Source organism: Geotrypetes seraphini, chromosome 4 (genome assembly GCF_902459505.1).
Source record: "Geotrypetes seraphini chromosome 4, aGeoSer1.1, whole genome shotgun sequence".
Taxonomy (NCBI): Eukaryota; Metazoa; Chordata; class Amphibia; order Gymnophiona; family Dermophiidae; genus Geotrypetes; species Geotrypetes seraphini.
In genome coordinates this window covers 275,329,229-275,355,362 of record NC_047087.1, presented here as the reverse complement: position 1 = coordinate 275,355,362, position 26,134 = coordinate 275,329,229, and the positions used below count along the sequence as shown (strand labels likewise).

General features: G+C 42.9%; 1 protein-coding gene across 6 annotated transcripts in view; it reads left to right on the top strand.

Annotated features, from left to right (window-relative positions):
- LOC117359122 (WASH complex subunit 2A-like) overlaps positions 1–26,134 on the top strand; it is a 151,786-nt gene that overhangs the window by 9,079 nt on the left and 116,573 nt on the right. For all 6 annotated transcript variants that reach the window (XM_033941320.1, XM_033941319.1, XM_033941315.1 and 3 more), the window contains exons 4-9: positions 381–554; positions 3,131–3,224; positions 3,351–3,409; positions 10,914–10,961; positions 24,044–24,142; positions 25,515–25,599. In XM_033941320.1, coding sequence (XP_033797211.1) covers positions 381–554; positions 3,131–3,224; positions 3,351–3,409; positions 10,914–10,961; positions 24,044–24,142; positions 25,515–25,599 — 559 coding nt within the window. The remainder of the gene's footprint in view (positions 1–380; positions 555–3,130; positions 3,225–3,350; positions 3,410–10,913; positions 10,962–24,043; positions 24,143–25,514; positions 25,600–26,134) is intronic.

Genomic DNA, 26,134 nt, shown 5'->3' with positions numbered 1-26,134 from the left:
CTATGTTGCAAGTTCATGCTAATTATTCTTTTTCATGAGGTACAGAGCAGAATAGAAATGTATATTTCCAAGGAAGTTACCTGTGCCCTTCCTCTTTTCTTCTGGTACAGTGGAGATCGATTGCTTTGGTACAAACTGAACAGGGCACTAATACTCCACTAGTGAAGGCGGAGAAGCTGAAAGATGTGATTGACACCTTTCTGCAAACAGTTCGTGAGCATGGATTGATCACCTAACCTAACGTACAGACTCCACAGTATTAACAGATTAGAACCTAATCTCATACACACATTCAACAAAATGTTTCCATTTGTTAGTGCTTAGAATTAGGTGCCTCCTTTATAAAACCTTATATTCATGGTGTATTTTGTACTTTGAAGGAGAAAACCCGTGAGCAAAAAGAAGCAGAGTTGATTCCTAAGATCCAAGAAGCTGTGAATTATGGATTGCAAGTTTTAGACACTGCATTTGAGCAATTGGATATTAAAGCTGGTAATTCAGATTCAGAAGAGGAGGAAAGAAATGAACGCATAGAACTAATACTTGAACCAAAGGTAAATTAAATATAAATTAGTATGTTTTCCTTTAGCGGTTAATAGTACTTCTTGCCTGTCATTTTAATTGTTGTTTTCTCCTTCTCCTGCAGTATAATCTGTGTTTTGACCTAGCAATTCACTTTTTTCACTGCAAAACTAGCACTTGCAAGAAATACATGAAAGACAAATAATTGCTCCTTTTTAAGGATTTATTTATTACATTTTAAAAAAATGCTTTTCCTTCAGCTGTACAATTGTGCAAGGTATAAAATTTTCCCCATAATGTGTAACAGGGTGACAGGGCATCTGTGTGGAAAATCCAATAAAATGCCTACTTTATAATCGTAAATGGTATTCTTCAAAAAAATGCTTCCAATAAATACTGTATTTTTCGCTTCGTAAGATGCACCTGACCATAAGACACACCCTAGATTTAGAAGAGGAAAACAAGAAAAAACCCATTTTGAACCAAATTGTTTACTAATATATGCCAGGCTCTACACCCAACCCTATTCACTCCTTGCCAGGCTCTGCACACTGTCTCTCCGCCCTACCCTATACCCCCGGCACCTTTAAATTGTGGTGGTCCAGAGGTGTATTGGCAGGAGTGAGTTTTCCGCGCTCCTGCCTCTCCCTCGCTTGATGGCTTCCTCTTGAGTCCTCATTATGTCAAGACCAGCAGCACACAAGGCAGCTTTTCACACACCAGCCTGGCCCTGCACCGCTTCCTGAATGGCTGCCAGTGTTCTCTCTTCTCCTTCCAGCGTCTTCTCTCTTTTTCTCTCTCGTTCTCGTTCTCTCTCTCATTCTCATTCTCTATCTTTCTCTCTCTCGTTCTCTCTTTCTCTCTTGTTCTCTCATTCTCATTCTCTATCTTTCTCTCTCTCATTCTCTCTTTCTCTCTTGTTCTCTCTTTCTCGTTCTCTCTCATTCTCTCTTTCTCTCTTGTTCTCTCTTTCTCGTTCTCTCTCTTTCTCTCGTTCTCTCTCTGTCTTTCTTTCTCTCTTTCTATACACTTCCTTCCAGCGTCTGCTCCTCTTCTCTCCCTCTCTCTCCACACTTCCTTCCTTCCAGCGTCTGCTCCTCTTCTCTCCCTCTCTCTCCACACTTCCTTCCTTCCAGCGTCTGCTCCCTTTCTCTCTCTCCACACTTCCTTCCTTCCAGCGTCTGCTCCCCTTCTCTCTCTCTCCATACTTCCTTCCTTCCTGCGTCTGCTCCCCTGCTCTCTCTCTCTCTCCATACTTCCTTCCTTCCTTCCAGCGTCTGCTCCCCTTCTCTCTCTCTCTCCACACTTCCTTCCTTCCTTCCAGTGTCTGCTCCCCCTCTCTCTTTCTCTCTCTCCACACTTCCTTCCTTCCTTTCAGCGTCTGCTCCCCTTCTCTCTCTCTCTCTCCTCAACTGCTGCTTTCCCAAAGCCATGGCAGTAAACTTAAATACAGCCATCATGGGACCTTTCCCACAGCTGCCTGCTCTCTGAAACAAGGAAGATGAACTAGCAGTCATGGGGAAACTGCAACCTACAATGGCTCATTTAAGAATATTGCTGCTGATTCAGGAAAGCTGCGGAGTAGGGTGAGAGTTCTTGGTGTGCCAGCTGCCTCTCCCTCCAGCGCCTGGTTTGCAGCTAATTAGTTAATGTGTGGATTTGTGGTCCATGGCCAAACTTTTGTGCCCAAATTACTGAATTCCCTCTTCAGTTTGCAAGACAATGGTGCTTGTACTTAAATATTTATGTGGGTATGTAAGTGTATGAAAGTCCTTTTCCACGTGTTAAACATGATTTACTTAATAAAAAAAACCTTTTATGTAATTATTTCATAGAGGATAATTTTAAAAAGGAAATTTACGTAACACAGTACTATTTCTGGGAACAAGGTTGGCAAGGGATTCGATTATGCACAGACTTTTGAAAACATCTGCATTTCATACAAATTAATACAGAAATGTGTGTATATTTCAAAGAATGTATAAAGCTCATACATTACCTGAGGTAATTTTAAAATGGATGTATGGGCATTCTTTTGTTTTGAAAGTTAACTAAAGCCTGCACAATCTTATGTGCAAAGTTTATTAAGGAAGAAGGGTGGGTAATTTTTATAATTGTAATTTTATACAGTTTCAGATAAGTTTGCTGGCTAGACTGCTTCATACTTTGGCAAATTAGAAATTATATAAATTGCCACAGGGAAAAAGTGCCATATTCCAAGACATTACAAGCATTTTCAGAATGCGGGAATGGCTGCCGGTATTGAGATGTGCTGTTGCCTAACCCCCTAAGTTTTTAACTTTCAAGTTTTAAAAATGCTCACAGTGTGGAGATGGGATATCTTCCTAGCCACTGAATATAGAGCTGTTAATGAAGTTGCTGGAGTTGGGAAGGCATTTGCTTGCCTGCTTCTTGGTTTTTAGCTGCTGGTTTGGTGGGAAGGGAGGAAGAGAAGAAGTCTGAGTAGAGTGGAAAATAAAGATGAGTCACCCTTACCCCTCCAGGATCCAGTTTGTTTTAAACATTTTTAGTTCTTTTGTGTCATATGTACTTATTGTAAATATATCTAGTACGATCTTCTTTTTTGTTTGTTTTTACTTTCTTATAGGATCTATACATTGACAGACCCTTGCCATATTTAATTGGTACACAGCTGTTCATGGAGCAAGAGGATATTGGTCTTGGTGATATTTCTAGTGAAGGTGAATTCCATTTTTTTTAGACCAATAAATTATCACTACAGGAATGATTTTTTTGGCAGGCTTATAGTATGAGATGCCATTCTATCTTAGAATATGTATTGAGTTCTTTTTTTCATCCCTAACCAGAAGGGTCAGTAGACAGTGATCGTGGCAGTGTTATTGACAGTGAAGAGAAGGATGAAGCGGTAAGAAAAAACCCTTTGTGCTTTATAAATGTGATCCATCTTGCTTCAATTGAGTCTCATTTTGACAAAATTCTTTAGCTGCTTAAGAGCCCCTTTTTAGTGTTTTATGGTTTGTTTATTTATAATCCGCCTTTTTTCAAGGCGAAGTACAACAGCACACACATAATAGTACTTCACAGACATTTCAGACATCTTGCAAAAACAAACAACCCCCCCCCAATATACGTCATATTCAGCATAAAATCAAAATAAAATACCAGCCTGACAATTTTAGCAATACCAATTACTTTTCCTATACCAAGAATCAATCTCAAGCAACCTAATACAACTCATACTGTGTATTTCATACAACAAAACAGATGTCTTTTCAACAGTTTCTTAAAGCCATCCAAATTTTTTTGGTGTTCAATGTAAGACGGGAGTCTGTTCCACTCTTCTGGACCGCAACATGAAAATGCCCCCACTCTAACAGCCTGCAGGCTCAGCTCTTTTCTTGATGAAATTGCCAGGTCATGTTGTGTTTAGTGGAAGCATACAATGTGATTAGCACACGCTAAGCTTTATTAAAAGGTCCCCTAAATGTATACAAAACCAAAATGAAAAACAATGAAATAAAGGAACCTTAGGCCACCAAAGTATATCCCAAAAACGAAGTCCAAGGGAATACAAATTTTTAATATTTGTTTATAGTATCTTTGTTGATTTTAGTGATAACTACCAACAAATTGAACAGATATGCAAGGTAAGAGGCAAAATAAATTCAGCCATCAGGAAAAATACCGTAAAGCCTTTTAGGAGTTATTACCAAAGAGTACAGCAGGTTTAACACAAGAATAAGATCAGTGCTTGAAAACACCCTCCCTCCCACAACCTACTCAATAACTAACATACAATCTAGCAGAAAGTCACATATTAAATTAGTAAAGGCCGGTTACCTGTTCAGTAGACGGCTGCAGGCTGTTGGGGATAAAGTGTTACAGAAAGGTTCCCAGGTGAGAACAAACTGTCTCCCTAGTTTAGATTTGTAAACCAAAAAGCCCCGTCAATCCACGGAGGCTTGAGTAATCATAAGCGAAGGCCATTGTGCCAGGATAGGAGGGGAAGCAGATAACCAGAACTGGAAGATGCTTTTCTTCCTCAGTAGTACCGTGTAGTGGAGGAAATGTCGTAAACCAACTAGCGATGGTATATGCAGTTTGTACATCCCAAAGAGCATCATGTGCGTGGGTTGCCAGTTGGTGTGCCAGTAAGACGTGTTAGCGTGCGCTAAAACGGCTAGCGCGCCTTAGTAAAAGGACCCCTAAGTATTCATTCATGAATAGATTTTCTTTTTTTTTTTGGTTTTTTTTTTTGTTTCAAACTTGATATAGCTAATTGAGTTGGCTCTTAGGATATTTGTCTTCTGTCTTTTTGAAGATTAATTGTATATAGTACTGTATATATCACTGAATTATAAGATGTTTTAAAAAGAGAAACTTTAAATACCGTGGTTTAATTGGATATACACTATACAGTAGAGTCTCTGTTAACTGGAAATTTCAGGCAACCAGCAAAAAAAAAAAAAATCAAAGAAATACTGTAATACTTTAAATAAAAAAATTAAAATAAAATAAATTTCAGATGGAAATTCAGATGGATGGCACGCCACACCTGAATGTTATATTGACAACATAAGGACTACATTCTTGAGACTGTTATAGATACCGTATTTTTCGGACCATAAGACGCACCCACCTGTAGAGGAGGAAAAACCAAGGAAAAAAAATTGGTTTTGTTCAGAATTTTTTTTCTTCTTGGTTTTTCCTCCTCTACACAAAAGTGCATCTGGTGCTGGGAAGCCCGAAGCAGTATGCAGCCCATAGCCCCTTCCCACTACACGGTACCTTTTTTAAGTAGCGGTGGTCCAGCGCAGTCTCCTGATGGACAGCTGCCTTTCTCTTCAGAGCAACGCACAACGCAGGAATGCGACCTTTGTGCTTCCTGCCTGGTCCTGCGCTGCTCTGTAACTGACTGCAGCCAATCACAGAGCGGCGCAGGACCAGACAGGAAGCGACAAAGGTTGCACTCCTCCGTTGTGCGTCGCTCTGCAAAGAGGCAGCGGTCCAGCAGGAGACCGTGAAGAACCACCGCCACTTAAAAAAGGTACCGGGGGAGGCGTGGTGTATTTGATCCATAAGATGCACCCCCTTTTCCACCTTCTTTTGGGGTGTGGTAAAAGTGTGTCTTATGATCCGAAAAATATGGTAAGTGACTATTTGTTTTCATGCCAATTCTTTTTGTTGTTAGATTTGTTTATAATAACTTACCCAGTTGTAGCCACCCTTTCTCAAGTTTGTTGGTGTGGAGCCAGAGAATTTGTCAATTATATTTAAAAAAAAAAAATTTTCCAGTACAGATGTATTTAAAAAACTATGAGAATGCATGATTAATTATTTTCACGTGTGGAGTTTTTTCACAGACCAGTGTTGATAGACTGTTTTGGGTACCTTTCGGCCTGGCAGTCACTGTATTGAGGGCTGTTTTTCTCCACTGTTTATGTACTTATGATTTCAATGTTGGGAGTCTTGTTTGAATTATTGTGGTTCCCCCCAATACTTACCAAACAGTGCGTTTTCACTGGTGAAATTAGTTTTTATTTTTGCTATACGGCTGTTTCCACTTTGAATAATTTATTGGCCAATGTGACGGGCCCTTGCCCCAAGTCATTGCTGGACAGCAGACCCTGGACGCCCCAGAATTTGGATAGGGCAATTTTTTAGGCTCCCAAAGATTTCATACATATTTAGAAGGCCAAACAATGCAAAGACCTTTTTCAGGGATCACATGAGAGATTTATCAGGAGCATGAGAAAATAAATCTTGGGCTCTCGCCCCTCACCAGCTGTGAAGAAAGCACAATGAATCAGAAGCTGAGCTCCCCCAAACAGGAGGCAGGCTGTTGGCATTTTGGTCAGTCTGGTCTCAGATTGGCACAGACCAATGGGTTTCATTTGTTGTAGCAACACTTCCAGTTCGCAGCCTTGCCCTTCAGGCTGGCCACTGTTCCATGGATCTTTATTAAGGTGATGATGGTGTTTGCAGCTCACCTATGCAGGATGGGCATAGAAATCCATCTGTAGCTGGATGATTTGCTGATCAGAGCCCAGTCGAAGAACAGACTAGTAGTTTGCTGCACATCTGCAAGCACACTTGATGCATGTTGCAGGAGTGAACAATGTGAGAGCATCCCAGGGAAAGGAAGAACCAAAGCTTGAAATCCAAAAAATTACTGGATTTGTGACCACTAGGAGGTGTAAGATAGTGGTGGTTGACATTTCCCTTCTGATGGGTACAGAAGCGTCCATCGGCAGACCAGACATGATGTCCCAGGAGGTGTGCTGTCTGCCTGGGCCAGAATCCAAGATGTTACGGAGAGCTTGCAGAGACTCATCAAGCCTGATGACTATTATCTGATGCTGCTCATCCATGTTGGCACCAATGATACTGCCAGGCACCCCAGCGAACGTATCAAAAGTGACTTCATGGCTCTGGGAGAGAAGGTGAAGCAGTCGGGTACACAGGTGGTATTCTCGTCCTTCTTCCCTGTCAAGAGTAAAGGCCAGGGCAGAGAAGCTTGCATCCTGGAGATGAATGTGTGGCTACATGGATGGTGTCATTGAGAGCGTTTTGGCTTCCTGGACCATGGGATCATTTTCCAAGGACTGCTGAGCAGAGATGGTATGCATCTATCGAAGAAGTGTCTTTGGCAGCAGAATGGCTAATCTACTGAAGAGAGCTTTAAACTAGAAACAATGGGGCAGGGTGATCAAAGACCCCGGGTAAGTAAATCACTGAATACCTCTACATGGATGGAAAAAGGGGGCAAAGTCTGGAAAACAGTATATTCTAATGCTAGAAGTATGGGAAACAAGATTCTGGATTTAGAAGCTGTGATGGAAGAAGATGAGTTGGATATAGTAGCAATCACAGAGATGTGGTTCACAGAGACCCTTGATTGGGATGTAGTTATACCAGGTTATAATCTGTTCAAGAAAGAGAGGGTAGGAAGAAAAGGAGGGGGAGTAGCATTATATGTTAAAGATAATATTAAAGCCACACAACTGCCTGATCTGCAGGGCAAAGAAGAGGCACTGTGGATCAACTTGGAAAGGGAATGGTAAATATATTTACATCGGTGTGATATACAGGTCTTCTTCACAGAAGGAAGAAGTGGACAGAGATTTAATAGTAGACATTCAGAATATCTAAAAAAGGGGAAGTTTTGCTAATAGGAGACTTTAATATGCCAGATGTTGATTGGGGTATCCTTATTGTGGTATATCCTAGACCAGGGGTAGGCAATTCCAGTCCTCGAGAGCCAGAGCCAGGTCAGGTTTTCAGGATATCCACAATGAATATGTATGAGATGGATTTACATGCACTGCCTCCTTGAGATACAAATCTATCTCATGCATATTTATTGTGGCTATCCTGAAAACCTGAGCTGGCTTCGACTCTCGAGGACCGGAATTGCCTCCCCCTGTCCTAGACGTAAGGAGATCCTGGTTTCTCTACAAGGAGAACTGCTCAAACAGTTGGTAATGGAACCCAGTGGGATGGGGTTAAACTAGACTTAGTGCTTACAAAAGGGGAAAGTGTTTCTGATGCTATAGTAGATGATCATCTGGCATCCAGTGATCACTGCATGGTACAGCTTAATATTAAGACTGTTATAGAGAGGCTTTATTCAAAAGTAAAGGTTCTAGACTTGAAAAAAAACTAACTTTGTTCAGATGGGGGATTATGTCAAGGAGTTGTCTGGGTGGGAACGTCTGGAAGGAGCAGAAACTGAGTTATTGTAAAGGTGACAAGACCTTCTTTTGAGGCAAGTAAGTAGAAGTAAGAGGAAAAGGCGGCCATTTTGGTTCTCAAAAGTAGTAGCTGAGAAGGTAAGGAATAAGAGGGGACTAGTGGGACACTCAAAGTTACTGGGAAATACTTTTAAAACCAACAGGAGGAAATATTTTTTCACTCAAAGAATAATTAAGCTCTGGAATGCATTGCCAGAGGTTGTCATAAGAGTGGATAGCGTAGCTGGTTTTAAAAAGAGTTTGGATAATTTCCTGGAGGAAAAGTCCAAAATCTGTTATTGAGAAAGACATGGGGCAAGCCACTGCTTGCCCTGGATTGGTAGCATGGAATGTTACTACTCTTTGGGTTTTGGCCAAGTATTAGTGACCTGGATTGGTCACCGTGAGAATGGGCTACTGGGCTTGATGGACCTTTTGGTCTGACCCAATAAAGCTATTCTTAAGTTCTTAAGAAGTTAGCTTTCATAAGCTACAAAGGATCACAGAAAGAGGAAGGCAGGTAAAAATATCTAGGAAAGTTGAGAGGCTGGTTGAGTAGTCAGGAAAGCAAAGATGCAAATGGAAGAAAAAACTGCTGACACATTAAAAACAGGGAGACACAACATTTTTTTTAGATATATCAATGATGGGAAGAAGTTCAAAAGTGGCATTGGAGACTCGAAGGGGAGAAATATGTAGAAGCTGATATTTAAAAAAAAGGCTGAATTGCGTAACAAATATTTCTGTTCTGTGCTCATGACTGAAGTGCCGGGAGCAGGACCGCAGAAGACAAACTCAAATAGGGATGGAGCAGTGGTAAACCATGATCGATTTTCAGAGTTGTTTGTGAGAAGCTAGCTAAATTAAAGGTAGACAATGCAATGGGGCCGGATGGTATACATCCAAGGGTGCTGAGGAAACTTAGGGAAGTTCTGGTGGCTTCGCTGACTGACCTTTTTAATGCTTCTCTAGAGCTGGGAGCAGTACCGGAAGACTGGAGAAGGGCGGATATGGTCCATCTCCAGAAAAGTGGAAGGATGAAGTATGGAATTACAGGCCAGTAAGCCTGACTTCTGTGATAAACAAATTAATGGAAATACATGTAAAACAGAAAATGGTGAAGTTTCTGGAATCTGGGAGATTGCAGGACCAAAGGCAACATGGATTCACTATAGGTAGGTCTTCTCAGACAAATCTGATCAATTTCTTTGACTGGGTGACCAGAGAATTTGATAGAGGGAGTGTGCTAGATGTGATGTATTTAGATTTTAGCAAAGCCTTTGACAGTGTTCACACAGGTGTCTAATAAACTGAGTGCCCTCAGGATGGGCCCCAAAGTTACAGGCTGGGACAGAAACTGGTTGAGTGGAAGATGAGAGAGGGTAGTGGTCAGTGGAAATCGCTCTGAGTAAAGGGATGTTACTAGTGTTGTGCCTCAAGGTTTTGTTCTTGTGCCTATTCTTTTTAACATTTTTATAAGCAATATTGCAGAAGGGCTGTCGGGTAAGATTTGCTTCTTTGCAGATGATACCAAAATCTGCAATAGAGTAGACACCCTATATGGTGTGAACAACATGAAGAAAGACCTAGTGAAGCTTGAAGAATGGTCTGAAATTTGGCAGTTAAAATTTAATGCTAAGAAATGCAAGGTCATGCATTTGGGCTTCAAAAACCAGAGGGAACACTACAGTTTAAGGGGTGAAGAACTTATGTGCATGACAGAAAAGCGGGACTTGGGTGTGATTGTATGTGATGATCTTAAGGTGGCCAAACAGGTTGAGAAAGGTGACGGCAAAACTGAAAGTATTCTCGGGTGCATAGGGAGAGGTAATGGCATGTAGGAAAAAGGAGGTATTGATGCCCCTTTATAAGACTCTGGTGAGCCATCACTCAGAATATTGTGTGCAATTCAAAAAGATATAAAAAAGATGGAGTCGGTTCAGAGGAAGGCTACTAAAATGGGTGTGTGGTCTTCATCATAAGGTGTATGGGGACAGATTTAAAGATTTCAATATGTATACTTTGGAGGAAAGGCAGGAGAGGGGAGATGTGATAGAGAGATTTAAATACCTACATTGTTAAAATACAAATAACTGCCTCCTAAGTTAAGTCTGCTGTCTCTTTAGGGTGCTGGTGCTGGTATAGGTGAATCCACATCAGAATCAGCAAGAAGACTCTTTCCCACTGTTCCCCTCCCTATCTCTTAACATGGGTTTGTGGTGGCTAGTGAGGAGCAGGAGTAATCCCCGGTCCTTCCTACCTAATTGGTCCCATCCAAAAGTATAAAATATATTGGAACAGATTATTTAGGATTCAGATCAGAAAGAATCAGCCAGGATAAAGTATATGACAAGTTGGTATTCTAATGAATCTGGCTTATAGGTCTATAAATCTAGTCCTTGCCCACAAACCAAAATATGCAAGTTAATCTGGTAAGCATAAGCAAGTATGCCAGTTGAATTTTTACTGTAGATATGCTAAAAAAACTAAGCTTGTCTGTAGTCCTTGAAGGCAAGGGTTGTTTGTCAGGTTTCAAGGTATTACTACCGCAAGAAAAGAAATACCATTAAAATGTGAAAGTCAAAGTTGCTATATATTTATATTACCTGCAGTGACTTTGTGCTATTTTCAGATGTGCACCCAATTTCATATTGAGTGTTTTTGTTTGTGCAATAGGAATGTAGTGATGAGTTTGGAAATCAATCTGAAGATGAACAAAAAATGGTAAGGGAAATATGTTTACCTAAAGTAGAGGAGGTGATAGTACATGGTTAGGCAGACTAGATAGGCCATATGGTCTTTATTTGCCTTCATTTTTCTCTGTTTGTAATACAACCTTTTAGGTTATCATTCTGTTATGTCCACTCCGGAGTCGGTATGATAGGTGTTTTATCTATACCCATGAACCGGGTCTTGCAGAAAGCCACACATTGTTTTCTGCTTCTCCTACTTAGCAGAGGAATATAGAGCCTCCTATAGTTTTTTCTTTTGGCAAGTGAACTGTGCAGAAGTGTTCGTTCTTTTCAGTGGCTTTGGTACCTTGAGACCTCTTATTCAGGAGTTCTCTGCCTGAGAAAGGAAGCAGTCTCGCAGGGCTTGGCTGCAGCTTCACAGGGCAAGCTTCGGGTATACCTATGGAGCAAGCCTGCTATGTGCCACCATCAGAGCTCAGGTTCCGTCCCTCTGGGAGTGAGCTTTCCTTCTGACCTTGTCAGAGGTTTAAGCACAGACTGATTGCATCCTGAGTAAGAGCCCTTTGGGTACAGGGCGCAGGCTGTGTTTTTTCCACCCCCGGTCGCATGTTTGAGGTTCCAAAGGGGCAGAAGCTTCAGTCAGGGTCCATCCGACTGGCAGCCCAAAGATCCTGAAGATTGGACTGTTTAGAGAATATTTAAACACAACAAATACACTCAATTTTTGCCAAAAATCCTACAGTAGAAATAACGTAACGAGGCAAATCAAGTCACATCAGGGTTTGTTTGAAGGGCACTCAGGAAGCTGAACCTATGTTCACAACTCACAACCAGAATCGTGTGATTATAATATGTGTGAAGGGTGCTCTCAGTGTGAACCATCAGCGATAGGAGTTGAAGTGTCGGAGCTGGACTCCTATCGCTGATGGTTCACACTGAGAGCACCCTTCACACATATTATAATCACACGATTCTGGTTGTGAGTTGTGAACATAGGTTCAGCTTCCTGAGCGCCCTTCAAACAAACCCTGATGTGACTTGATTTGCCTCGTTACGTTATTTCTACTAGAGAATATTTAAGGCAGAAATTCCTTTCCCTTCACTTTAGCTGCACAGCTAGAGCTGACGGACACTTAGTAGAATGTGAGCACAATCCCATTATTGCCTATGGAAATTCAGGAAGGGGGGGTTGTCTAAAAATGTGGATTTTAGCAGTTTCTGGAGATAGGGACAAAGTCTTCCACTTCTAAAACCCCTTTTGCAGCATTTTTTATTTTTTCAAATCGTCTCCATGAGCCGTTTTTGACACAAATTTACTGGCGGCAGCCATCTTTGATTTTATCAAACATTTTTTCAACTTCTTTTTTTTCTGATTCATAACCCTTCGATTTTGCAATAAATCATCAGGGATGGTCTCCACAACCCCTAATTGGCTGAATTCTTGTGTGGTTTGCGCTGGACTACTGGTGAAGGAGCATCCATGTACCACATGTTGTGGCATGTGTGAGGAGGGGAGTGGGAGCTTTGGACCGCCTCTTCCAGATCCTCTAGGGCCTGGGGAACCAATGTGGGTCTGGGAAATAGGCAGAAAATCCTGCCTGGTACCTGTTTTTGGCAGTACTGCAAAACGCAAGCACGTCAAGTCTGGGGACACCTTGCAAGTGTTTTCCGGGGTCCATTGAGAGCCAGTGTTGGCCCCGGTGTGTGGCTTTTCCCCAGAATTTGTTCAGCTCATGTGGAGAGCATATCTTATGGACCCAACTCACGCAGCATTTCCGATGGGCACGCTGTAGGCTTCCAAGCCAGTGCATCCCTTTGCGGAGGACACTGCACAGGTCCCTAGTGCCCAGTTACCTATGGACCCAGACTGTCTTGGTTGGCACACTGATACCGTGCCATTTTTATCACCAGATGCTGCTTCACCATGGATAACACTGATTCCCTTTGTGGAACAGTACAGGATGACTCGAGGAACCATGATCTGGTGATGATCCCTCCATCCTCCAACTGTTTGTCCACCATTTTATTACGGACGCCAAGAAAACTTGAAGTTGGAAGGTCAGCCCTCCATGTTCCAATGTACAGTCATGAGCTGTTCTAATGCTCTGACATCTTTTTTTCCGGTAAATCAGATTTCACTGCTCTGGTTACAGAACAGTGGGAGACACCAGAGTGTTCTTTCAAACTGACTAAAGCTATGTCTAAGCTTTATCCTATGGTGCCGGAGTTTCAGCAGCTGTTTGAAAAACCAAAGGTGGATTCAGCAGTGGCTCAGATTATCAAGTGCACAGCTCTCCCTAGTGAAGGAGGAGTGATGCTTAAAGATTCCCAGCATCGCAGGATTGATATGTTCTTTTTGAAGTGATTTCTTTGGGCATTAAGCCTGCAGCAGCTGCCTCGTTTGCGGCACATGCCTGTCACATGAGATTGTACTGGGATCCATCAATGGAGGAGGACACCTGCCCCCAGCTGATGCTGGAAGGCATGGACTATGTAGTAGAAACCTTATATGACCTCATAAGGTTTCTAGGCAAGGTTTCGGCTTATTCATTGTTAGCTTGCAGGGCATTTTGGATCTGCCACTTGGCTGGAGATTTGGCCTCTAAGGTGATTCTAAACAGGCTCCCCTTCAAGGGATGATCTCATGGCTAGCGTGGCAGACTGCTGTCCTGTCTTTCCTGGATGGCACACCTCGCTGTCTTCCTTGTGGGCGTCATAGTAATTTTCATCCCTCACATAGGTTTTTCCAGAATTCCATGTGCTCATCTGCCCAGAGATATTCCCAGAGGTACAGATAGCATATAGAAATCCCAGGTGCTAACAGGCTTCGGGTTCTCGTACCAGCCCTGCTTCTAAGAAGTCCCAGTGACGCCAAGACTTCAGCCGTGCCTCCTCACATTAGAGGCAGGTTGTCGGAAGTTTATCCTTGGACCAGTGGGTGCTGGACATCATACGGAAGGGACACAGGATAGACTTATTTGTCTCCCTCCAGATTTATTTCTAGATTCTCCAGCGGGAAGGCTGAAGAAGGTGTTAAAGGTCTGAGTGACTCTCCAATATCTCTCTTGCACATTCAAACCATGGAGCCAGTTCCCAAAAGCAAATCTTGCTCTGACAGATACTCCTTATACTTCATTGTGCCAAAGAAAGGCTCAGAGGACTGGAGACACATTCTGGATCTCAAATCAGTCAGTGCCTTTCTGAGGATTCTGCACTTTTGAATGGAGATAGTGCATTCAGTCATCGCAGCAGTGGCTCTGAGGGAATTTCTTGCATCTTTAGATCTGACAGAAGTTTATCTTCATATTCCCGGGGCACCAGAAGTATCTGAGAGTTCATGTTCTCCATAGTATTTCCAGTTTGCAGCCCTCCCTTTTGGACTAGTGACAGCACCCCACACCGTCACCAAGGTGGTGGTAGTGGCAGCATATCTTCACAGAATGGGGGTCCAAATTCATCCTATCTGGATGACTGTTTGATCAGGCTCCTTCCAGACTGGAGTGTGAGCAAGCAGTGGAGATGGTAGTGTCTCTTCTACAGTGCTTGGGCTGGATTGTCAGTTTCAAGAAAAGCCAGGTAACGCCTTCTCAGACTTTTGGAATATCTGGGAGTTCAGTTCGACACAATTCATGGATGTGTTTTTCTTCCTGAGCCACACAAATAGATCATGGATCTCTTAGCGCACCTAAACCCCACTCCCTGGCATTACCTTCAAATATTGGTGTTCATTGCGGCCTCCTTAGAGGTTGTGCCCTGGGCTAGGGTAAACAAATGGCCTCTACAAGAGTCCTTCCTGACTTGTGCTTCCCTCAGCATCATCCCCTTTAGATGCCCCTTCCTTGGACTTAGCCAGCATGAAGTAGCCTGCACTGGTGGCTTCAAGGAGAAGCTCTGGTGCAGGTCATGCTTCTTTGAATCCCAGACTGGATTGTTCTCATGACCAACACCAATCTTTCAGGATGGGATGCTCATTGTGGAGATGGCTCCATCCAGGGCCAGTGAACTCTCTGTGAAAAGGGTTGGATGATAAACCATCTAGAGCTTAGAGCTATTCGATTGCTTTTGATAACTCTTCAAAACACCCTGGAAAGAAAAGCGGTAAGGGTGTTTTCTGACAGTGCCGCAGCAGTGACATACTTGAATTGACAAGGAGGCACCAGAAGTGTGCACTGGAGTTGGGAGGCTCGGATGCTATTCCAGTGGGCAGAGCGGCACCTTCAGGTTCTCTCCACAGTGTACGTGGTCAGAATGGAAAAAGTGCAAGCAGACTTTCACAGTCGCCAAATCCTGGACCTTGGGAGATTGGTGTCTCTTGCGGAGAGCATTTTGTCTTCATTGTGTGTCTTTGGGGCAGGTCAAAGATAGACTTGATGACTTCAACCAAAAACTCAAAAGACAAGTGCTTCTTCAGTTTCAGAGCAGAGCCAAGAAGCTTAGGTTTAGACACGTTGGTTCAGCTCTGGCCATCTCAGGAACTCGTTTACATCTTGGCCCATGGTGGGTCGAGTCATTTGCAGGATTGTAACTCATCCGGACCTGGTGATCCTGGTGGCCCAGACTGGGCTTACTGTTCATGGTATGCGGATCTTGTCTGTCTTCATTGGGACAGAAAGCTCGAGCTGCCTCTTCATTGCAACCTCCTCACTCATGGTCTGGTTCCCATGGTGATCCCCCCCACTTTGGTCTTATGGCATAGCTCTTGAGCACCAGGCCTTGATTTGGAGGGGTGACTCTGATGTAGTTGTTGCCACTCTGTTGAGCTCTAAGAAGCCCTCTACTATGGCAACTTACATGAGGACTTGGAAGACTTCCCAACAATGGTGTACCAAGGGCCAGGTGGAACTGGAGCATGCTCCCATTCTGCTGGTCCTGGCTTTTCTCAGGCCGGTCTAGAGAAAGGCCTGGAAGTGGCTTCCCTCAAGGTACAAGTTTCTGCCCTTTCCTGTTTCCGGGTACACAATGGTTCCAGTTTGTTTTCGGTTCATTCAGATGTGACCAGATTTCTCAGGGGGTCGCTTCGCTTGCGGCCACCCCTGCAGCAGCTTTTTCTTATATGGAATCTCAATTTTATGCTGAAGGGTCTGGCAGAAGCCGTTTTTGAGCTGCTTAAAGATGCATCCTTTCTGGACCTTACAGTTAAGACAGTGTTCCTTGTTGTGATTGTTTCGGCAAGGCATATTTGTTTTCTTTTTTAATTCTTTATTCATTTTTATAACTTACATAAGTGTATAAGCAAATAAAAATATTTTTAACTTAAATACAACACTTAATAATCTGCAAAAAATAAATTTAGAATTTATTTTCCCCCCTCCCCCTTAATCAATAATAATCTTTGAACACATGGAAACATAGTGATGGCAAGGCATATTTCTGAGCTGCAGGCTCTTTTTCGTAGAGAGCCCTTTCTCCGGATAACAGAGCTGGGGTTTCCCTCCATATAGTTCCTTCCTTCCAAAAGTGGTTTTGGATTTCCATGTCAACCAGGAAGTTTGTCTGCCTGATTTTTGTTCCATGGGGTTGGAGCAGAAGGATAAGGTCTTATGAAGGCTAGATGTGCGGAGAGTCTTACTCTTCTACTTGGAGAGGACCAACTAATTCCATCTTTCTAGCCATCTCTTTGTCCTGACTAGCAAATCCAGGCGGGGTAGGCCGGCATCCAAGGCCTCTCTTGCCCGATGGATCCGTAGCAGCCATCGGTTTCTCTCAAAGCTCACTCGACCAGAGAGGTTGCAGCTTTGTAGACAGAGTCTTAAGCAGTTCATCTGGCTGAGATTTGTAGAGTGGCTATTTGGTCTTTCCTTCATATAAAAACATAAGAAATGCCTCTGCTGGGTCAGACCTGAGGTCCATCGTGCCCAGCAGTCTGCTCACGCGGTGGCCCAACAGGTCCAGGACCTGTGCAGTAATCTTCTATCTATACCCCTCTATCCCCTTTTCAAGTAGGAATTTGTCTAATCCTTTCTTGAACCCCAGTACCGTACTCTGCCCAATTACGTCCTCTGGAAGCGCATTCCAGGTGTCCACCACACGTTGGGAAAAAAAGAACTTCCTAGTATTTGTTTTGAATCTGTCTCCTATCAACTTTTCCGAGTGCCCTCTTGTTCTTTTATTGTTTGAAAGTTTGAAGAATCTGTCCCTCTCTACTCTCTCTATGCCCTTCATGATCTTATAAGTCTCTATCATATCCCCTCTAAGTCTCCTCTTCTCCAGGGAAAAGAGACCCAGCTTCTCCAATCTCTCAGCATATGACAGGTTTTCCATACCTTTTATCAGACGTGTTGCTCTCCTCTGAACCCTCTCGACTAACGCCATATCCTTCTTAAGGTACGGCGACCAATATTGGACGCAGTACTCCAAATGCGGGCGCACTATTGCCCGATACAACGGCAGGATAACCTCTTTCGTTCTGGCTGTAATACCCTTTTTGATTATACCAAGCATTCTATTCGCTCTCATAGCGGCCGCTGCACACTGTGCCGTCGGCTTCATTGTCATGTCCACCAATGCCCCCAAGTCCCTTTCCTGGGTACTCTTATTCAATAATATCCCTCCCATTGTATAGTTGTACCTCGAGTTTCTGCTCCCCACATGTAATACCTTACATTTCTCAATGTTGAACTTCATCTGCCATCTCGTCGCCCATTCTTCTAGTTTGTTCAAGTCCCTTTGCAATTCTTCGCATTCCTCTGTAGTCCGAGCTCCATTAAATAGTTTAGTGTCGTCTGCAAATTTTATTATCTCGCACCTCGTCCCTGTTTCTAGATCATTTATGAAGATATTAAATAGCAGCGGCCCGAGCACCGAGCCCTGCGGGACACCACTCGTGACCCTCCTTCAGTCGGAGTAGTGGCCCTTCACTCCTACCCTTTGTTTTCTACCCTCCAACCAGTTTCTGATCCATCTATGTACGTCTCCTTCCACCCCATGGTTCTTCAGTTTCCGGAGTAGACATTCATGGGGCACCTTGTCAAAGGCTTTTTGGAAATCTAGATATATGATGTCAATGGGGGTCTCCTTTGTCCATCTGTTTGTTAATCCCTTCGAAGAAGTGCAATAAGTTTGTTTGGCACGATCTTCCCTTGCAGAAACCATGCTGGCTGGCTATCAGAAGTTCGTGTTTTTCAAAATGTTGATCAATGTTTTCTTTTATCAGTGCTTCTGCCATTTTCCCCAGAACCGAAGTCAGGCTCACCGGCCTGTAGTTTCCCAGATCACCTCTTGATCCCTTTTTAAAGATGGGCGTAACGTTGGCTATCTTCCAATCCTCCAGGATCTCGCCTGTTTTCAGGGATAAGTTGCAAATTTGCTACAGTAGTTCCGCTATTTCCTCCTTTAATTCCTTCAGAACCCTTGGATGTATGCCATCCGGACCCGGGGATTTGTCAGTTTTTAATTTTTCTATCTGCCTGCGAATATCCTCAATGCTCACTTCTATGAATGTTAATTTTTCTGCTTGACTTCCGTTGAAGAATTGTTCAGGTTCCGGCATGTTGGACGTGTTTTCATTATAAATTCAGACGAGAAGAACATGTTAAGCCTTTCTGCCACTACCTTCTCCTCCTTCACCACTCCCTTCCTGTCTCCGTCGTCCAGCAGTCCCACTTCCTCTCTAGCTGGCTGCTTCCCTTTAACATATCTGAAGAACGGTTTGAAATTTCTTCCTTCCCTGGCTTGCCTTTCTTCATACTCTCTTTTAGCTTTCCGAACCTCACGGTGACATTCTTTTTGATACTTCTTGTGCTCTTTCCAGTTCCCCTCAGATTTGTCCTTTTTCCATTTCTTGAATGAATTTTTCTTATTGCCTATCGCTTCCTTCACTATTTTGGTTATCCACGCCGGGTCTTTTGTTTGATTCTTTTTGCACCCCTTTCTGAATCTGGGGATATACAGATTTTGCACCTCGCTCACCATGTCCCTGAAGAAGGACCAGGCATGATTTACCGTTAGCCATGTTTTGGAAGTGTTCCTAAGTTTCTTCCTTACCAATTCCCTCATTGCTTCGTAGTTTCCTTTCTTGAAGTTAAAGGTTGTCGCTATGGATCTTTTGCCTTTTGATACTCCTACCTCAACCTTGAACTTGATCATATTATGATCGCTGTTTCCCAACGTCCCTACTACTTCTACATCCTTTGAAGGTCCTCTTAACCCATTTAGGATTAGATCCAGAGTGGCATTTCCTCTCATCGGTTCTCTAACAAGCTACTCTATGAAGCAATCTTGTGTGGCTTCCAGGAATTTTGTCTCCCTAGCGCATTTCGAGCTTCCAAGACTCCAGTCTGTCCCGGGGTAGTTGAAGTCTCCCATAATAACCGTGTTGCCACTTTTGCATTCTCGCTTATCTTGGCTTCCATTTCCTCATCGATATGTCCGGTTTGCCCGGGTGGGCGATAATATAGGCCCATCTTTATTTCAGGCCCTTTCCTTCCCGGTATTTTAACCCATAGAGATTCCAGCTTGTTGGTCGTCTCTGCTTTGTCCATTCTTGTGGATTGTATGCTTTCTTTTATGTACAGGGCTATTCCACCTCCTTTTTGTCCTGACCTGTCCTGATGATAGAGCTTGTATCCCGGCAGTGCTGTATCCCATTTGCTTTCCTCATTCCACCATGTTTCAGAGATTCCTATGATGTCGATGTCTTCTGCATTGGCCACGGCTTCTAGTTCCCCCATTTTGTTTCTTAGACTCCTTGCATTAGCATATATGCATTTTAGATCTTGGTATTTTGTTGCCCTCCTTTCCTTTCCCTGTGCTTCGGTCCTTATTTTCTTCTCTTTTGCTGTAAACATTGTAACCTCTTCTTCTGGGTTAGTCGACTCCTGCAATTTATCCATTGTATCTTCCCAGCCATTTTTCCCCTCAGTATCTTCACAGGATACCGTCTTCCGAATCGTCGACCCTAGGTCAACTGTTGGCTTTCCCCTTCTTCTTAGTTTAAAGCCAGTTCTATTCCTCTCTTGAAGTTGTTTGCTAGGAGTCTAGTTCCCGCTGCGCTCAAGTGGAGTCCATCTTTCCTGTAGAGCTTGCTCTTGCCCCAAAACGCCGATCAGTTCCTCACGAAGTGGAAACCTTCTTGCTCGCACCATCTTCTCATCCACGCATTTATTGATTGTAGTTCCTCCTGCCTTTTCACATCTGCCCTCGGTACTGGTAGGATCTCTGAGAACATTATCTTCTGGGCCCTCATCCTCAGCTTCCTTCCCAGAATCTTGAACTGTTCTAATAGCGTGCTTCTTTTGTAGTCTCTCCTGCTGACATCATTCATCCCGATGTGGATCACTACAGCGGTCTCTTCTGTCTCCACCCCTTACAGTATCATTCCAATTTTGTCCACGATGTCCTTGGTTCTTGCTCCTGGAAGGCAGGTCACCAGTCGGTCCTCTCTCCCTCCTGCTATGTGGCTGTCCACATGCCTAAGGATTGAGTCTCCCACTAGGATCGCTGACTTCCCCTTCTTCAGGTTTCGCTTCGATCTCAGGTCAATGTCTTCAATGTGCTTCGCTCTTTCCACTTCTGGGCCTTGACTAGCCAAATTCTCCCCCTCTTGCGGTGGTCCTCTGTGGGTGTCATCTTTGAGGTAATCTTCTTCTTGCTCTCCCTTGCATGTTGGTATCCGTGTAGCTTCTTCTTTCATCTGAAGTTCGTTCTCCTCCACTTTCGTCCTGTATGCCTCTTCAATGAATCTCTCGAGTTCCCTGACCCTCCTCAATGTGTCTCTCCGTGGTGTGAAATCCTTCTAGCTCCTGTCCTCTAGTCGCTTGACCTCCTTCTTCAAGCTTTTCAGCTCCTGACACCGACTGCATACATATGACTGTCTCCCCGAGGGGAGATAGTCATACATATGACAGTCTGTGCAGAACACTGGAAAGCTCATCTTCTGGCTTCCCTCTGCTTCCATTGTTGTTCCTACTTTAAGATACCAGTTGAGATTACTTGTGACTTGAGATTACTTGTGATTTGTGTCTGCTTTGTGTCCTTTCTCTCTCCCTATCTGCTGCTGGTGTCTTCCCTGACTCTCTCTCTGTGCTGGTGTCCTCTCTCTCTGTATTGGTGCTCTGTATTGGTATCTCTCTTTACCTGCTGCTGGTGTCCTCTCGCTCTCTACCAGCCACTGGTGTCCTCTCTCCCTCTGCCTGCTTGCTGCCTCCTTGGTATACTTGTGTGAATGGCTTGGCCCTTTGTGTCTGTCTCTTTCTTACCTTCTGTGCTTTCCTTTTGTGCTCGTCGCTTCTTTACCCCTCTGACTTACTCCGTTGTTCTTGATAGTAGTGCCTTGTCCATTCGCAAATGCCCTTTGCAAAGGCGCTCTCGCTAAGGCGAGCGCCTTCGCCGTTCGCCTTCGCCGCGCGCCGAATGGCTGTGCGCCGTTAGCTCCGCCCCCTTTTAAGCGGGAGTCCGACGCTGCCTCTGACGCGGTGGGGGTGGGCGGAGCGTACTCTCGCCGCTTCCCCGAGCCCTGTGCTTCTTCCTGCCTTCTCCTGTTCCAAACTCTGCTTCTCCGGCTCTCCCCTGCTCGATATGGCTACACGAGCACGCTGCCTTCTTCTCCTGCACTCGGCACCCGATTCAGTGTTCGCCGCGTTGGCTCCGCCCCCTTTCAAGGGGGAGTCCAACGCTGCCTCTGACGCGGTGGGGGTGGGCGGAGTGTACTCTCGCCGCATCCCCGAGCCCTGTGCTTCTTCCTGCCTTCTTCTCCTGCTCCAAACTCTGTCTCTCCGGCTCTCCCCTGCTCGATCTGGCTACACGAGCACGCTGCCTCCTTCTGCACTCGGCACCTGATTCATACTTTCACAAAGTTCTAAGAGTGGACGTGGCAGCTCAGTCTGACGCTGCTTTTGGGCTTCAGTGTTGCGAGCAGGCTCTTCTGTCCCAGCCTAGATGTTGCCATTGCTTTGGTACATCACATATCATACTGACTTGTGAATGGATGTAACAGAATGATTAGGTTCTTACCTTTGATAATCTTCATTCTGTAAATCCATGAAGGAGTCAGTACAGCCTGCCCTCTGTCTACTCTGATTATTTCTGTATTGCCTGCATTTTCTGCTTCGGATGTTTCTCCTTTCAGGCCTAAGTATCTTCCAACCAGCAGACAGGCCCTGCAGGGAAATGTTTTACATATGTGAGTACATATCTTTGTTGCAGGCTATGTTCAGTTAGTGTTCGTTGCACACAACAGGTTGGTTCTTTTTGCTGCCATGTTCTTGCCTTTTTTTCTTGTTTATTAATTATTTCTTATATGTACTCCAGAGCAGAACAGAATAATTGTGGGGAAGTTCCTCATGCCCTCGTTGTGTGTTTACTTTATTCCAGTGATGATAATTTGCTTTTGAACTCAACTATAGGGAGCTCTGTGTTCCTCTGCTAAATAGGAGGAGCAGAAAATAATGTGTGGCTTTCTGCAAGACCCGGTTTGTGGGTACAGATAAACGTATCACACTGACTCCTCTGTGGATTTACAGAATGAAGATTATCAAAGGTAAGAACCTAATATTTAATTAATAGCAAAATGCAACCAGATGTATAGCAATATCCACAATTTAAAAATGTTTGGTGTCTTAAAACACTACAGAAAATGACTATCAAAGTTATACTGTTAGCTGCAGTAACAACTTTTCAATGCTGTGTTTTTCGGCTATTGTCTTCAGGCATCGGTCCTTCTGAAATCATCAGTTCTTTTAAAACTCACTGTGTCCAATATATATTTCTATATATCATTGTGTTCTCTAACATCCTTTACCAGGACCTGAATGGAAAACTAAGTGAAAATGAAATGGTTAGCTGTTAATAGCTGCCATGTAAGGAATTTCTTGTATAAGAATCCATGCTCTGAAAAAAGTAAATGCATTGTTATCAAAGTTCAACATGAGAAAATAGGTTAAAAATGGTAGTAACAATTGAGTCATTCCTAACAGTAAAATGTCAGTATATTTTATGGAGCTATTAGGACTTAACTTTTCTTTCCTTTAATCCCACCGTACTAGACCAATCCAGAACCTGTGGGTTTTGCTCACCCACCAGTAAATGGAGATGGAGAAAGTTTTGCATGCTTTGCTTAATAAGGGTAACCTGCAGCCATAAATATTCAAGGTCCAATATTCAATGCTATTTAGGCAGCTATGTGTTGATATTCAGTGGGAGATCATTGTCTATCTCTTGCTCAATATCTCATTCTGCAGATAGCCCAATGATTGGCTATGTCGTGTGACTCACTGACTAAGTTCAGCCAGGTAGATCCACCTAAAAAACAGGTCTATGTTTCGCTGCTAGGACTTAAGCCGGCCAACTGATGAAGTAACTATACAAATAAGCTACTAGTGAGGGAGTAAAGGGCTCTGTATAAGGGCCTGAGGCAAATCAAGCTTGCTGGAATAATATAAACCCTTGTCACCTGCAATTAGCCATATGCCAGGATTTTGAGTAGTACTCGTGCTCTGCAGGGGCTTATATTTTGAACATGATCCTCAGGCACATGGGCAGCTTCTCTAAGCAAGACCAGTGTTTTGGCTTAAGGACTGTTGAACAATATGTTTACACCAGTAAAGATTCACAGCTCAATGTCTGAACTTACTCAGAATTGGATATTCACAATGCCCCTTCCCCCATCATTGTGTGGGTGAAAGTTCTCACCTGCTACTGATGTACTGTATACTGAAATAAACTGCTACCAGCTCTCTTCTTTTGCTGACTTAAAAAAAAAATCCTCTCTGGGAAAAGGAGGAAGCAGTGGGGGAAGGGTTGAATAACTTGGACTCTTCTGAGTTTCATTCACGCTGCAGGTCATCAAACATATTTATTTTATATATTTTAAGGAGCTCAAGACCTTCATAAAGGTCAGGAGCTGCCTCAGTCATCAGTCCAGAAGCCTCAGTCTGTCTGCCACCAACTACTGGAGACGGAGAAATATTGAAAATCTGAAGCTGTGCGGTGCCCTTATTGGGTAAAGTATGGAGATTTGTCTTCTCTGTCTCCATCTGCTGGTGAGTAGCTATAACCCACAGGATTTGGACTGGTCTGGTGAGAATGCTAAAGTTGAATTTGTAAATGTTGCCTTTGTTTTCTTGAGTTATTCTGATTTGAGAATATTGGTTTTCTTTTTGTATGTGCTGTAATTAGCGAACCACAATAAGTGATGAGGAAGAGGATGATGGCTCTGATATTTTTGGTGATTCTGAGAAAGAAGATGAGGCAGAATATAAAGAAAATCTAAAGTCTGTAAGTGTTTGAAGAATAAGACAGAAAACAGAAGTTTAGCTAATGCCTTTCTCTTTTGTATTCCAGTGTCCTCTTCAAGGTAGTCTTGTGGGTTACAGCTCTGTATTGCCTTATAGGAGATTTAGCTTTGATTCCTAGTAGCTAAGGTTTGTCAGAGTGAATTTCTGTGAAAATACTATGACCTGGGAAGAAGTAAAACAAACAAAAAACCAAACCTGGTACCCATGTTTAAAGTAGAGCAAATAAAGCTACATTGAGCAATTTTAAAATTGCAATACTTGTAGGTAAATATTTTTGTTTAGAAATCTCAGTTGATGGTTGAAACCAATAAAACCTTTCAAATCCACATCTTTATTGGGATCAGCAGTGCCATGATACTTTTATTTGCAGCTATCCTGATGGGTTTTCCCCTCTTTACTCTTTATTCCCTTCTCCCCCCCCAAAAAAAAATAATAATATGCATTCTTTAAGTAGGATTTTATGTTAGCTCTCACTTCTGAAATTTATAATATCCCACCCAGCTCATGATTATCAACTCTCATAAAGTCAGGTGTGCATCTTCTTTTTTGTATTCACCCTTCAGAAAAGATATAATTTTGTCTGAATCAAGCTTTCAGCCATTTATCATCATACTATTCCCTACTCCAATTTTTACTCTTCTGGTTTTTGATTTGGCTTATATAGAGGGGCATTTTCGAAAGAATGTCCAGGTCATAATGTCCAAAATGGATGTTTATCTCACATATATTTTCCAATAGGAAATATGTCAGGATTTCTTGTTTGAAAATATATGAGAAGAATAGATGTCCACGTGCTGAAGACATCCAGCATAAATAGCCATTTTACAAACTGAAATATCCAGCAAAAATGACAAAAATAGCAGATATAAGGACTTCTGTGTGGCTTTATTCTTAGAAGAATGGCTACACGGACACTTTTTCAGAGCAGAGTGGCATCCTAGCAGTTAGTTTCGTGACTTTAAACCAAGGGACCCAGGTTCAAATCCTTTAACTAGGGCTGTAAATTGATCAAAATTTTTAATTGCATAAAGTGCCCCCCCTCACTTTTTCTCCCATATAGTGCAATATATTGATAGCAGATATAAATTTTCAAAACTGACACATTTCAATTTGATTGTCCCATTGAAAGGTGGTATATCAAATCCCAGTTCCCCATTTACTAAACTAAAAATAAAATCATTTATCTTGCCTTTGTTCTCTGGTGATTCTATTTTTCTCTCGTTCTAGTCTTCTGGTTCTGCTTCCTTGTGCTCTAAACTTTGAAAATATAAATACCTGATTGATAGATACCACACTTAAATGCTTTAGCTAAAAGTGCTATGAACTTTGCCGTAAATGCTTTTATTTTGTAGAAAAGAATAAGACCAACATCTTTTGCTGATGAGTTGGCAGCACGCATCAAAGGAGATGCACCTAATGAGCATAAGAACCAAGCATGTAAGTTTCTGTGTATCTTATGCATTACTATAGTAGTACTAGGCTCTTTGAAAAGCTATGATCAGTCTTAAAGTAATAGTCAAGTCTTCTCTAATATCAACACATTTTCAAGAAAGTATAGGGCAATCAAAAAGAATCCTTAACTCTGGGGAAGTAAAGGTATAAGTAAAGATCAGGTAGAACCTGATATTGCAATAGGTGGGGGAGGATGAGCAGACTACCTTATTCTGGTTGTCTTTGTCTTTCCCATCTCCCTTATTTTAGAAATCTTCCACTATACTGCATATTTTGGTGGTTTGGGGAACTTTTCCTGGCTCCGTGGACTGGGATATGCCTTTTCCATGATTGTCCCTGAGCATCACTTGCTGTGATAAACAGTGGCTAACAAAGTAGACATCTTTCTTCCTTCTCTGGGAATAAGCACTAACAGAAAAAAGCAATTTCTGAATTTCAGACTGTATCATTGAATTGTAGAAGATTTATTTTAATATCAACCCAGGTGTGGCATTCTTTTTTTCTGCTGCTAATGCATGTT